Below are 12628 nucleotides of genomic sequence, written 5' to 3'. Positions count from 1 at the left end.
GAGCATCGAATAGTCAAGAAATTTCTCAGAGCTCTTCCTTCAAAATTTCAAGCCAAGCAAATTGCAATAGAGGAGACTCAAGACCTGGACACCTATTCTCTTGACGAACTTATAGGTAATCTCAAAACCTTTGAGATGAGGATCAAGCCCGAGAAAAAGGTAAAAAATATTGCTTTCTCTTCTGTTAAAAAGAAAGATGTTGTTGATGATTATGTGGATTTATCGTTGTTGACAAAAGAGTTCAAAAATTTTCTGAAAAATAAAAAATCCTTTGGAAACTCTTCGAAAATTTTGCCTAACAAACCTAAATGCTTTGAGTGTGGTGGAATTGGTCACCTTGCTGCCGATTGTGGCAATAAAAGGTATAATTTGCGTGGAAACAAGGCTCTAAAATCTACTTGGAGTGATAGTGATGAAGGCTCTCAGTCAGATGGTGAAGAGGTAAATCTTGCTCTTACTTCCTCTCTTAATATTGATGTTTCTGATAATTCTGACTTAGAAGATGATACCCTTGATGAAGAAACAAATGTCAAGTGTAAGCAATTATATCATGCTTCGAAAATTGTTCTTCGAAAAAATTATACACTTGAAAAAGAAGTTGATTCTTTAAGAGAAGAAAAAGAGAAAATTGAGCTACAATTTGAAACTTCTCTAAAAGAATGGAATGTTGAGCGTACTAACCTTGTTGATAAGATAAAAGTTTTGCAGGATGAGGTTAAGTCTGAAGTTGGGGACAAGGAACATGGTGATCTCATTAATAAAATTAAAGTTTTGCAGGTTGAAGTCAAGGCTCAATCCACTTTAAATGTTTCACTAACCCTTGAAAATGAGAAATTGCAGGATGAGTTGCTTAAAGTCAAGGAAAGCTTCAACAAGTTCTCCATAGGGTCTGAAAAGGTCTCCAAGATGATAGGATTTGGTAAAACTCACGGCAACAAAGAAGGGTTAGGGTTTGAAGGTGAGTCGTGCAAGCCTATGACCTTTGTAAAAGGTGAAAATTCGTTGAGTCAATCACATGCATCAGATGACATTGATTCTGGTCCCAAATTGCCCAAAAGACTAGAACGTAAATTAGACCTTCAAACCTATCAAAAAGTTGCTCAGGTAAGTTCTGACAGTCACACCTCTGTCTGTCAGCCCAGGTATGTTCATAACTCTAAAAGGTTCATTCCCACTTGTCATTATTGCGGAAAATTGGGACACATACGTCCTAGGTGTAATATGCTTCGCAGGGTTACTCAAAATCAAAGGAAAACGTTGAGAATTAACTCACCTGCTTCGCTGCAAGCTGGGTTGAAAGAAGGTCTGAATCTGATAGCCAGGATTGCAAAGCTGGCTTCAATCCCAGTGGATCTGGAAACAAAAACGAAGCAGAAGCAGATCTGGATTAAAAAAGGTTCTAATAATCGTTTTTCTACTCCTATGGATAATCTTGATAATATGCTTGAGCGTGCTTTTGTTCCTACTGATCAGAAATTGGCTAATTCGTTTACAAGGCCTTTAGACATAACTCAATTTGAATCACTTAGAAGCACCGTTGGTGGATGCTCTAAGTATTGATACTCTCACTTCATTTGATCCATTTTGCATGCATTCATGGTGTATGTCTTCATGATAGTATAGGTGCATTTTCTTTATGTTTCTGCATTGTTAGGTTCAGTTTGTGGAAATTTAGGATTGAAAAATAGTGGTTTGTATCCCTGAGTGTCTGACAGATTATTTTGAACTTAGATTGACAAGGGCCATACTCTTTTCTTTAAATATGCGTGCAATAAGGTACCTAGCACGTTTTGAACTTGTACTTACGTCACTCTGTATTTGTGAGCTTGAACAACATATTCTCTACAATCTTGAAACCTCACAAGCACACATACTCTAAGTGGTGGTAAGTCTTAATTGATGGTTGGCTTGTTCTCATTGCTCATGTATGAAATTACTCTTGTTGGTTGCTCCTTGATATTAAAAAAAAAAAAAAAATGTAGTTGGTTAATGGAGCATGGCCAGGCTATTCCCAAAGTAAACAGGCCTCGGTCGTGACGAACGATATGAGGATTGGGAAGAAACGGGAATGGTTTGGTCACCCCGGTGGATTGTGAAACTATTGACTCGAGTAGATGTGCTCTTTGGGATGTCCTTGTTACATCTACTACCCTAAAGTCATCTGACTTGGGAGCTGCTAGCATAATACTCGTTACATGGGTCGTAGTCTTCTTGAGCAAAAATGTTACTTTGTGTGAAAGGCAAAAAGAAAAAATTCAAAATCATGCCCACACGGTGTTATAAGGAGGAATAAAGTTTATGTGCTTAGATGTGTTTCGTATGTGAGCTTTGCTTTTCAGGTTTCCACAAATATTCCACACCCCATCTTGAGATATGTTCACTCTACACATCAAGAGGTATAGAATACTCGATCATTCTCTCTCTTACCCTGTGGTTGTCGGAATCGATTCGCATGTGTGAACTTATTTTGTTGCACTCTTGTTTATGGTTAAGTGGTATTGCTCTTGTTGGAAAAGCTATGCTAATTCAATCTGTTCTTAGCATTTGGATACAAACCCACTCATTGTGTGTTTTCATTTCATTCTTGCATCTTTCATAACATGATCACACTTAGGGGGAGTATTAATACTTGGACTATCTTCCTCTGATTCGACTTGGGCTCGTGTCTATTGTGCACCATCTATTTGTGATCCTTCTACATCGCTTCCGCTACGTACGTTGCCTTTGTCATTCCTATTCAAAAAGGGGGAGAAATATATGATGTTAAATGTGTTGTGTAATCTGTTGGATTTACATGCTATGTTTAATCAGTGGTATCATTATTCTATCTTGTGAATTCTACCAATTGTGTGATAAGTGTTTCAGGAAAATTATGGATGATGAATTGTGATGTCTCTCTTGTACTTGTTGAGGGAGAGTTTGCATGGATTAGATGTGTTTTGTATAGGAATGCCAAAGGGGGAGATTGTAGGTACAATTCTTGTACATATCGTATTGGCATTCCCATACAAAACTATGACAAAGCCCTTTACTGATCTCGGAGAGTCACAGGTAATTGCATCTGCATTTGCATGGGATTGCAACGTGTGTTGCAATCCCCGAGTCAGCTGTCAGTTTTATGTGGAGTCCGATTTTGGAAAGTAGGTTTTAGGTTTTATGTATTTATGTCTTTAAAAGATTTTTCTGAGTGTTAAAATCGTGGTGTTGATGCCCTAGGGTTTTTAGGACTTGTCTATTCCTAATTGATTTTCTTTAAGATTTATTGGATTTCATATATGGAAAGTTACTTTCCTAATTAAAAGACAATTAGGGTAGAATCTTTGCTGTAGATGTTTTGCCGTTGGTGGTTGATATATATTCAGAAAATATGCACGGCAGAGGGTGGATCTTTGGAGGCAAGAATTTTGATAGAGTCTTGCATGGTTGTTTGAGTTTGTGTCTTCACAAAGAGCCAAAACACTTGGTCCATGTATAAGTGTTTGTGATCATAGTTTCATATGCATAATACTCTCTCGAGATCAGTAGGGAGACTGTGAAGAAAGAAGAACAAGATTTGAATATCGTTCAAGTGAAGGAGTTCTAGAAGGAAGACAAACTTTGTATTAGATTTTGTGTGAATCTTATAGCCGAGCTAGTGCTATTCAAAGTTTGTAAAAGAACATATCATTTTCAATATGATGATCTTTATTTTGGGTTCTCAAGAGTAAGAGCCCCGCAGTGTTTTTAATCTCATACTTGAGGTTTTCACTGCGTAACCAAAATCTGGTGTTTGGTTCGTTATTTCTGATATCTGCCCAGTAAGGATTGATCAGTGCACTGCAATCCCCGTTTTCCAGAAAATCATATTCTGTCCTTGTTTTTTTCATACAAGCCTCGGCCTGAAACCAAAAACACATAAGCAACCCAACCAAATCGGTCCAGAGCTTGATCCTTCTCCTTCAATTTGGCGAGTAGAACCGTGTACTGGTCGCGCAGCCGTCGCTTCGCTGCTTCCGAGCACCGGAGCTTGTTCAATTCGAGAGTCTGTGCGGACACGGGGAGGCCGAGGGTGTGGTCAATCGACTCTCTGATGTAATCGTCGACTTCTTGCGGAAGAGGATCCATTCTTGATATCGGAAACCCTAGACCGGCGGAAAAGTTTGAAAATTAGAAGAAAGAATGAGAGAAATTGAAAGCCTAAGGGGGTTGAGTCTGAGAGTGAATTGATGGTTCATTTTTATTTTTGCTTTCCTCAAGCCTCAAGGAAATGTTTGCCCACTCCCGTGTATCTTTTTATTTTTTAATTTTTTAATTTTTTTATGGTAGGCACTAGGCACAATGTTTTAGAGTATGATCAGTTGATGTCCTTTGGGCTCCTAGAGGTTACGACTTACGAGCTAAAGTTTTCCAAACCCAAACGACTATTAGAAAGAAGAGGAATCAAATCCTTAGGATATCGCAAAGATGAACCTGGTCATTTTGGTAAAATAGGGTTACTAATAATCCAGAAACCATTGTTGTCAAGGATTTCAAAAGAATCTTAAGTCAGTTGAGAACAATATTAATTGTGGATTTCCTGGAACCATATTTGAGCCTTGGACAATGCATGTGGATATGCCCTAACCCCGTTCCCTGAGGGAGATTGATGGAGCAATGTGGATTATTGGGTGGTTTGGCTGCCTCCTTCTATCTTCAAGGTCTACTTTCTTCCTCCTCTGCACCATGCATTGCCATTAGCTTTAAGTTGGCTAGGTTTTGTCCTCGATCGGGTATGGATCGGATTTGGCTATCAATAAATTTGTTGCAATAATCGCATATAATTTCTTATGTGTTACCTATCCGTTTACTATTACTGCTTCATCATTAGAATGTTGGTTGGAGACGCACTATCTGTACAAGTTAGTCGTTCTATCTTGTGCTATTTCATATGGCATTCCAGGCTTCTAGCTGTGGCATGTGAAGTAATAAAAATAGTCAGAGCTTAACTGTCATTTTTAGATTATATGTATCTGTATTAGTTAATGAAGAACTTAAAAAGAAGCAAAAGATGTCTATGTCGAAGGTGATCGAATCATTAGGCAATTAAAAAACCTTGAGCTAACAACCAATATTACATATACAGACAATATATATATGTTCATGCGACTCCAGCAGAAGCAACAACAAATTGATTAAGAAATGCAGCTCACGTTGCTCGATCTATTATATTATACAAATTATATATTAATAGTATTATAAATTATTAGAATTCAAACAACTTGATGGCTGCTGGTTAACGATGTGGAACAAAAAATGACTCGCAAAGTCTTTGAATTAGTAGGCACTTAAACGGTTACTCTACAAAACAGATTAGTATGGTTTGTCGAGGTCTTCTTCTTGTTCATGCCATACACAACTTAAATTCTTCGAAAAGGAATTTCAAGTCAATACAGGATGGCCAAAGAATCGAACAAGGTGATGCTTGGTGCAAGTTCAATCATGATTTGCCTTCTTACCATTGGTTTGCTTTATGCTGCATTGACCATAAACCCCTTTGAGACATGTAAGTATGCAGATGATCATTTCTCTAATTGCGACTCTTAATGTGATGGCAATTTTATCCTTCCTTCTCTAACCATTGAATTTACTAATTTTGAGTTTGAAATTGAAGGGAAGCACAAGCTATCCAATTTGGATGGTAAGAGCGTTGGAGGGGAAGAACCTCTGAGATTTTTTTTCAGAAGACTGGTTAGAGGTCTAGTCCTTCTTATACATGACCATTTTGATCATTTACTTGCTTCCAAATACATGTCACTATTGAGTAACACAGTTGCAAAAATGGTTTCTATTTTGGTTCTGTAATTTATGTGAGGATCAATACTAATATACATCGATGCATACTGCAGGAAAAGATCGAGTTCAGCTCGATACCACTGGGTTGTCTTGCCACTCTGACCTTCACTTTGAACTGTGTTTGACTAATAAACCAGTCATAATTGACAAGAATGCATCAACAGTTTATATACCTTCCAAAGAAGCCAAATCTGAATACAAGGTTAAGCCATATGCAAGAAAAGAGGATGAGACTGCAATGAAGATTGTCACACCAGTAAGAATACTACATGGTAACATTACACCACCAGCCTGCGATTTTATTCACAGAGTTCCAGCAGTGATCTTCTCCTCAGGTGGCTTCACAGGAAACCTATTTCATGAGTTTAATGAGATCATCATCCCCTTGTTCCTCACCTGCCACCACTTTCGATCCCGCATTCAATTTGTTATAACTGACTTTAAGCCTTGGTGGGTGGAAAAGTACAGTCGAGTTCTATCCCATTTGTCCAGTCATGATGTTATAAATCCGGTTGAGAATGGTAGTGTTCACTGCTTTCCAGGAGCTGTCATGGGGCTGAGATATCATGACAACTTGGCTCTAAATTATACAGAAATTCCAGGAGGGTACTCTATGCTTGATTTCAAGCAATTCCTTAGAGAGTCATATATGCTGAAAATGAAGCATGTCTCGGAGATGAAAAGGCAAAGGCCGGTGCTAATTCATCTCTCTCGTCGCGAAACAAGGAAGTTTCTGAATGAAGATAAAATAGTGGAAATGATGGAAGCATTAGGCTTTCAAGTCATTGTGGCAACGCCCAATCAGACATCAAATTTGGACACATTTTCCGGCTTGGTGAACTCATGCAGTGTCATTGTTGGAGCTCATGGTGCTGGCCTTACAAATGCAGTGTTCTTGCCAACCAAGGCAGTAATGGTGCAAGTGGTGCCTCTGGGGTTAGATTGGGCTTCGGCTGCCTATTATGGAGAAACGGTAGGTACTGGAATGGGGTTGGAATACTTGGAGTACAAAATTAAAGCAGAGGAAAGTTCCCTCATTGATGTCTATGGTCCTGATCACCCAGTCATTACTGATCCCGAGTCTATATTCGCGAAGGGCTATGAGGCTGCCAGGGCTGTTTATGTTGATGGCCAGAATCTCAAGATTAACTTGGTCAGGTTCAGGAAAACCCTTGTTGAAGCCATGAAACTTCTAGGACACTCTACTTCCGAAAATTGAAGAACCATGTAGGATATTTTAGGATTGTAGTTGTTCTTCATGTGTCAAATGTCACTAGCAATTTAGTATCACTTGCTTCCTGCTCTTGAAAAGGAAATATACAGGCATCAACTAGTTGGAAATGTATCTTTATTGAATGAGCACTTTGCATTTTATATTTTAGGTGAAAACCCCAACAATAAAATGAAGAGAACAAAGGAGGCTAATTTTTTTTTTTTTTTTGTGTGAAAAATGGAGGCTAATTGGATCCAAGAATCAAAGAAAAAAATATATAACAACTGCAATAATGTCACAATGTGAACAGGTCCAGACCATCAGTAAACTACAATTAGCACAATCCAAATGTTACAGGCTCTAATCCTACAAACAAATTAGTTTCCACCAACTGTGGCTATTGTTGCAGGCTGTTACATATAAAGCTAGAATATTGGGTCTTGAACCTATGCATTGATATGTAGCAGCTATAAACCTCTACTTCTCCCTCCTCTTCTGATTTCATTCCCTTAAGAACAGTCAGGCTTGGCTTATAATAAAGTTTCAAGATCTTCTTGAGGATGTAATATATCATCATAGCCCTGAATTGTCTGGCTCTTCAAATCATTGTAAATCAGTTGAGGTTTAACGGTGTTAATGGTCAAGGTATCAAAATGTTAGGAAGGAAACTAAAGTATGCAAATGCAAAAATTTGGTAGTTGGGTACGAAAATGAAAATAGCCTCATAGTTTGGAGGGTATTTTGTAATTAATCCTTGATTTTTGTACCCTGAGGCTCGTTCGTAAACGTGAAAGATAGAATGTAAACAACCGAGGAAATGTTGCTACCTAAAGGGGTTGAAGATCATTTTTTCCATTTCCAGCTAAAGAAAATGAGTCTGATTGTATAGTGGAACCAATAACAAACATATCCAACTATGGAATTATCATGGCTTCCAATCAGGATCAACATGTCAAATAGGTCCAAAGCATCCATGAATAAGAAACACAAACCAAATGTTTCAAACTTATAAGCACCCATAACAGTTTCCCTCTATAACACTGGGGGTTCTTCTAGGATAGTTTGTCCGTTACATCTGAAGTTACACCACCAATCATTTGTATAAGACTCCAGAACACAAATACTCTCTCAGTCTTTGACAGTGAACCACGTCAATTCAAAATGAAATTCTTCAACTTAACACCCCTCACCCTCTGCGTATCACCGCCATTACCGGAAATGAAACACTCATTCAGGTGATGGCCGTGGTGCGTAGAGCTCAAGCGTTGTTACAGTAAAATTTCCATGTTGAATTGGCAGTGTTCATTGGCTTGCCTTTCTGATGTGTTCGGACTGTTTAACAACATTAGATGTATCAGTCTTGCAGACGGCGGATCATCAAAGAAGCAGCAGAATTCTTCGCATGTTTCAGTCTCGACTTTTCATCTCCTGTTACAGATAGCACACCATCTATAGTTACCTTGGATACAAACTTCTTCACGTGTGGAGGACCTTCTTCATGCTCAATGCTATAATAGAAAAATAAATATGGATTTACTTGACAAAACATCTCAAAATCAGCTTATTAGTTTCTTAATATGGAATATTATATTAGCAGTAATCACGTACCAACAAGCATTACAGTTGTACAGACCCAAATTACACAACTACAAAGATTTTTTTCTCATACCTATAGTATCAATGAAGCTCCAGAAATGAATTAGAGGTCACAAATAAAAGAAAAAAAGGAAGATCAAACAGACTATCACCAGCTTATCAAAAGAGAAGTAATGGCAACATTGTCACTCTACTCTTTCTAGGCTTACTTATGCCATATGGAGAGCAATGCCCCAGCCTGCAAACTACTAATCCTACCGTGTAGACTGCAACCCTCTCAACAACTAAACAAATCTAAAAATAAGTTTGGATCTGACCATGCCACACCCACAGAAAGCAAGAACCAACATTACATGGTGAAATTATATGAGTACTAAATCTAACATTTATCTGTTAAAAAAAAAAAAAAAATCAATCTCCCAATCCCTTTGAATTCTTAACAGGACAGGGCTGAAACCTTTTGCATCTTGCAGGCTGAAACAATAGTCCTACCAACTTGCAATTTATACAGAGAGTAAAAGCAATTGTCCAAACCCATAATTAATTCTGTTTTATAATGTTTTCAGTATGGTTCTAATGTGCATCAGCTAGACCACATACATATCTTCGAGACTAAGCTATACTATAGGCGTCATGTGGGGCTGACAAATTAAATCTAATAGGAGGCGCCAACAAAAGAAAGTAGCAAGCATATCATAAAATCAAATTCATTCACAAGTAAAGAGTCATACGTGTAAATTGGTTTAGGCCACTTCTTCTTGGCACAAAGATTATGCAACTCATTTTTTGCTCTTTCAACAGGAAATGACCCATCAATTCCAGCAGCATCTTCAACCGACGCATCATTCGTGCACATCGATTGCATCAAGTTACACAGAGCCATCTCAGCAGCACTGACCTCAGCAATTTTTTTCTGTTCAGAAGAACCCGAGGCAACAAACATGCCATCAACATACACATTCGCAGTACTCTTGGTCTCATCTCTCTCGCACTCGATCTTGGCAAGCTTCCCGTGCTTCTGACAAAACTGATGCAACTTTGTGACGGGGTGAGGTTGTTGCTGCAACTCTTCAATAGTAACTATAGTCTCCAAAACATGCCTAAAAATCTGCAAATGTAGATCAATAACTAGAACTAATCAATAGGTTATAATCCAAATCACTTCAAAACTTAACAACTTAACAAAGCTTCTTAAACAGTTAAAATTCTTATATCAAGTTAAAGGAAGCTCGATCAAGTACATACCTTCCAAAGTTTTTCGAGATCAAAATTCAAGTCAACGTAAATAGCACCAGCCAGAGACTCCACAATCTCTGCAAGAACTCTGGAGGCTTCTACAGAACCTCCATATACCGGCGTCTTCTCCTCTTCTCGGCTTACAACTTCAGTAAACTCCCTAACCTAATAAAAGTTCAACACAAATTTTATCCAGGAAAAAAGAAAAAAAATTCAAGTTTGTCTTTTCAAAATGACCAACAAAAACCAAAACGAACTGATCATAGACACACATATATACCTGATCATCGAGAGCAGCAGTTGCAGTGCGGCGAACGTAGGTATAAAGCCCATGTCGCACAGCGACACGTGCGAACCTCTCTTTGCTGACGTTAGCGGAGCGTAGCTCAGTGAGGCCACCTTGGTCAATTCCAGGGTAAACATGAAAGAGGTAATTACTTACAGCGAGGCCAAGAACGGCGTCGCCTAGGAACGCCAGCCGCTGATACGAAACGGCGTCGCTTGCGCGGAATGAGGGGTGGGTGAGAGCTTCCTCTAGAAGCTTCTTGTTGTTGAGGTCATAGTGTACGATCCGCTCCACGGCTTCCACCGATTCTTTCATTTCCGGTGACGGCGTGTGGAGGTCGACTGGTGTCACGGTGGGGATTTTCTCGTAAGATCCTCCGTTCATTTTGCAAACGTTGTTGGTGGATGAGGTTTTCAACAACAAAAGGAAAACGAAAGACATGAAGGGTCTGCAATTTATTCGTTGTTTTATCCAAAGGTCTTCATGCCCCACTCTTTTGTTTCTGTTATTTGTGCTTCTTGTCGATTGTTTCTTTCTCGGCTGCTTCGAGGAAGATGAGTGATGGGCGAGAAATTCCAAAGGTAGGTGGGGAATGACATCTTTCCTTTCTTCCGACTACACTTTTTTGCAAGGAGAGTATAGAATTGAGAAGGCATCTTTGGAAATTTAAAGACCGCAGTTTCTGCGTAGTTTCACCGAAAATTTGTATGCACCGGTAGAACCTATTATATAATCTCAGATTCTCAGTCTTTCATATTTGTAATCAACTTTTTTTTTAATAATCAAAATGTACACTAGATTACATAGCTGACTAGCCGTCCATTCCTGTTAGAATAAGTGCACATCGGTGCTCTGAATCTCTTCCTCAGTTCCACGTAATTCTTTTTTTTGTTTTTTCTTGAATTAACTTTCATTAATTCAAAATATTACAAGAGTGAATCTCAATTTCTCCGAACAAAAAATATAACATATTGATTACCTTAATGCATAAGCGGCAACTACATATATCAATCATATCATAAGCCGATATTTCGATAGAGCACAAACTCTAATCACCATAATAGCCTTTACGTACATTTGAGCCACAGATAATCTACCTACCCTAGGGCTATGTTTGGTTGGTGGAAAGGAAAGGAATCAATTTCCTTTCCCATGGGAAAGTGAATCCGGAGGGGAGGGGAGGGAATGAATTTCCTCCACTTTTTCCCTTCATTTGGGAAACACTTTCCCTTCCAATGGCTGTCCCAAACACAGGAAAGGAAAGTGTTTCCTTTCCCAATGCCAATTTTCCGGTAAACAAACATGGCCTAGGAGTTCAACCTATATTTCTTTTTGTAAAAAAAATATATATATAAAAAAAATAACTCCATGACCTGTTTCTTAGCGACCAAAACCTCTGGATCTGTGTTTTGGGAAACTTTTTGGACTTCATGAAACCTCAAGGAACTACTCGTATCCTCCTTGAGGATTGTCCCTAGACCTTCCAACTAGGCTCCAACCACATCCAATTTGCATAATCATCGAGACACTTGTTATCTCAAAAGCAGGCCAATAGAAATATTTTCCACGTTAGGAGAGGACTTACCATATGACTTAGATTGTGACAGTAATTAACAAGGGCCAAAAACATATTAAGAACTGAAAGAGTCAGTAATATAAAGTGATAGAGACAAAAATACCTAGAATGAGACTATATATATATGTACGAAACATGCAGCTGGGAATGTGAATAGAAAATATGAGTAAACGAAATCTAAAGAGCAACATTAGGGATTTTAAAGGTTTGTTTTATATTTTCCTCACTTTACTCCTTGAAAGGAAAATATTCTCTCACTTTACTCGGTGGAAAATCTGAAATTATTTTTATATGGCCTCAGTCATATATTGATATATAGCCATACTGCCATACATCTATTGTTACAAGCAGGTGGTTAGTTTGCAAGGAAGGGGAGCAAACCTGCAAAGAAGCAAAAGAGAATTTGACAGGAGGATCTAGCAACATTTGTTGCTCTAGCATACAGCTGAGAGCTAAAAACAAGATTAGTTATATCGGCACTGTGCTACTAGAACTATTAATGATTAACAAACGCTTGCTACTATGCCTTATTTATTTAGCCATAGCAGTGAGGGCTAGCTAGCCACTTATACTGTCCGGCATTACTTTCAGGCCTCGTTTGTAAAAGAAGTAATTTATTTGTCTTTCTCATGAACTTTCTATTCGAAATTAAAATTTCTCATGAATGAACTTTCTATTATAACTCATGAACTTTCTATTATAATGTTTGGTAATATAAAAAAAGTTATTAGAAAAGTTGTTAAAGAATTTGTAATTAATGCAACAAAATATTTGTTGTGAGTAATAAATGTAAGGAAAGAAGTGAGAAAAATTAATCATTGGAGCTACAAGTCCTCCTTATTTTCCCTTCCTTCAGTAAAGTGTTTTCTTTTCTTTTGCATCCCAAACACAGAAAAGGAATAAGTTTTCT

At 38.2% G+C, this 12628-nt stretch overlaps 2 protein-coding genes across 3 annotated transcripts; one reads left to right on the top strand and one right to left on the bottom strand.

Annotated features, from left to right (window-relative positions):
• The first annotated feature begins 4645 nt into the window (after positions 1-4645).
• Positions 4646-7030, top strand: LOC112166864 (alpha-1,3-arabinosyltransferase XAT3). Its single transcript, XM_024303786.2, has 4 exons — positions 4646-4676; positions 5297-5521; positions 5630-5713; positions 5865-7030. Exons 2-4 carry the CDS (start codon positions 5413-5415, stop codon positions 7028-7030), a joined length of 1359 nt encoding a protein of 452 aa, XP_024159554.1. The 5' UTR covers positions 4646-4676; positions 5297-5412.
• Positions 7031-7344: 314 nt separating this feature from the next.
• On the bottom strand, positions 7345-10770 carry LOC112168374 (ribonuclease 3-like protein 2). 2 transcript variants are annotated; one of them, XM_024305496.2, is made up of 4 exons: positions 10137-10770; positions 9866-10021; positions 9352-9728; positions 7345-8452 (listed from the first exon to the last, which is right to left on the bottom strand). In XM_024305496.2, exons 1-4 carry the CDS (start codon positions 10581-10583, stop codon positions 8446-8448), a joined length of 987 nt encoding a protein of 328 aa, XP_024161264.1. In that variant the 5' UTR covers positions 10584-10770; the 3' UTR covers positions 7345-8445. The 2 variants fall into 2 exon arrangements, with proteins under 2 accessions (XP_024161264.1, XP_024161262.1); XM_024305494.2 differs by having other exon boundaries at positions 7350-8532.
• Between the last annotated feature and the right edge of the window lie 1858 nt (positions 10771-12628).

The sequence above is a fragment of the Rosa chinensis genome, chromosome 5 (genome assembly GCF_002994745.2).
Source record: "Rosa chinensis cultivar Old Blush chromosome 5, RchiOBHm-V2, whole genome shotgun sequence".
Lineage (NCBI taxonomy): Eukaryota > Viridiplantae > Streptophyta > Magnoliopsida > Rosales > Rosaceae > Rosa > Rosa chinensis.
This window is presented reverse-complemented; position numbering and strand designations above follow the sequence as displayed.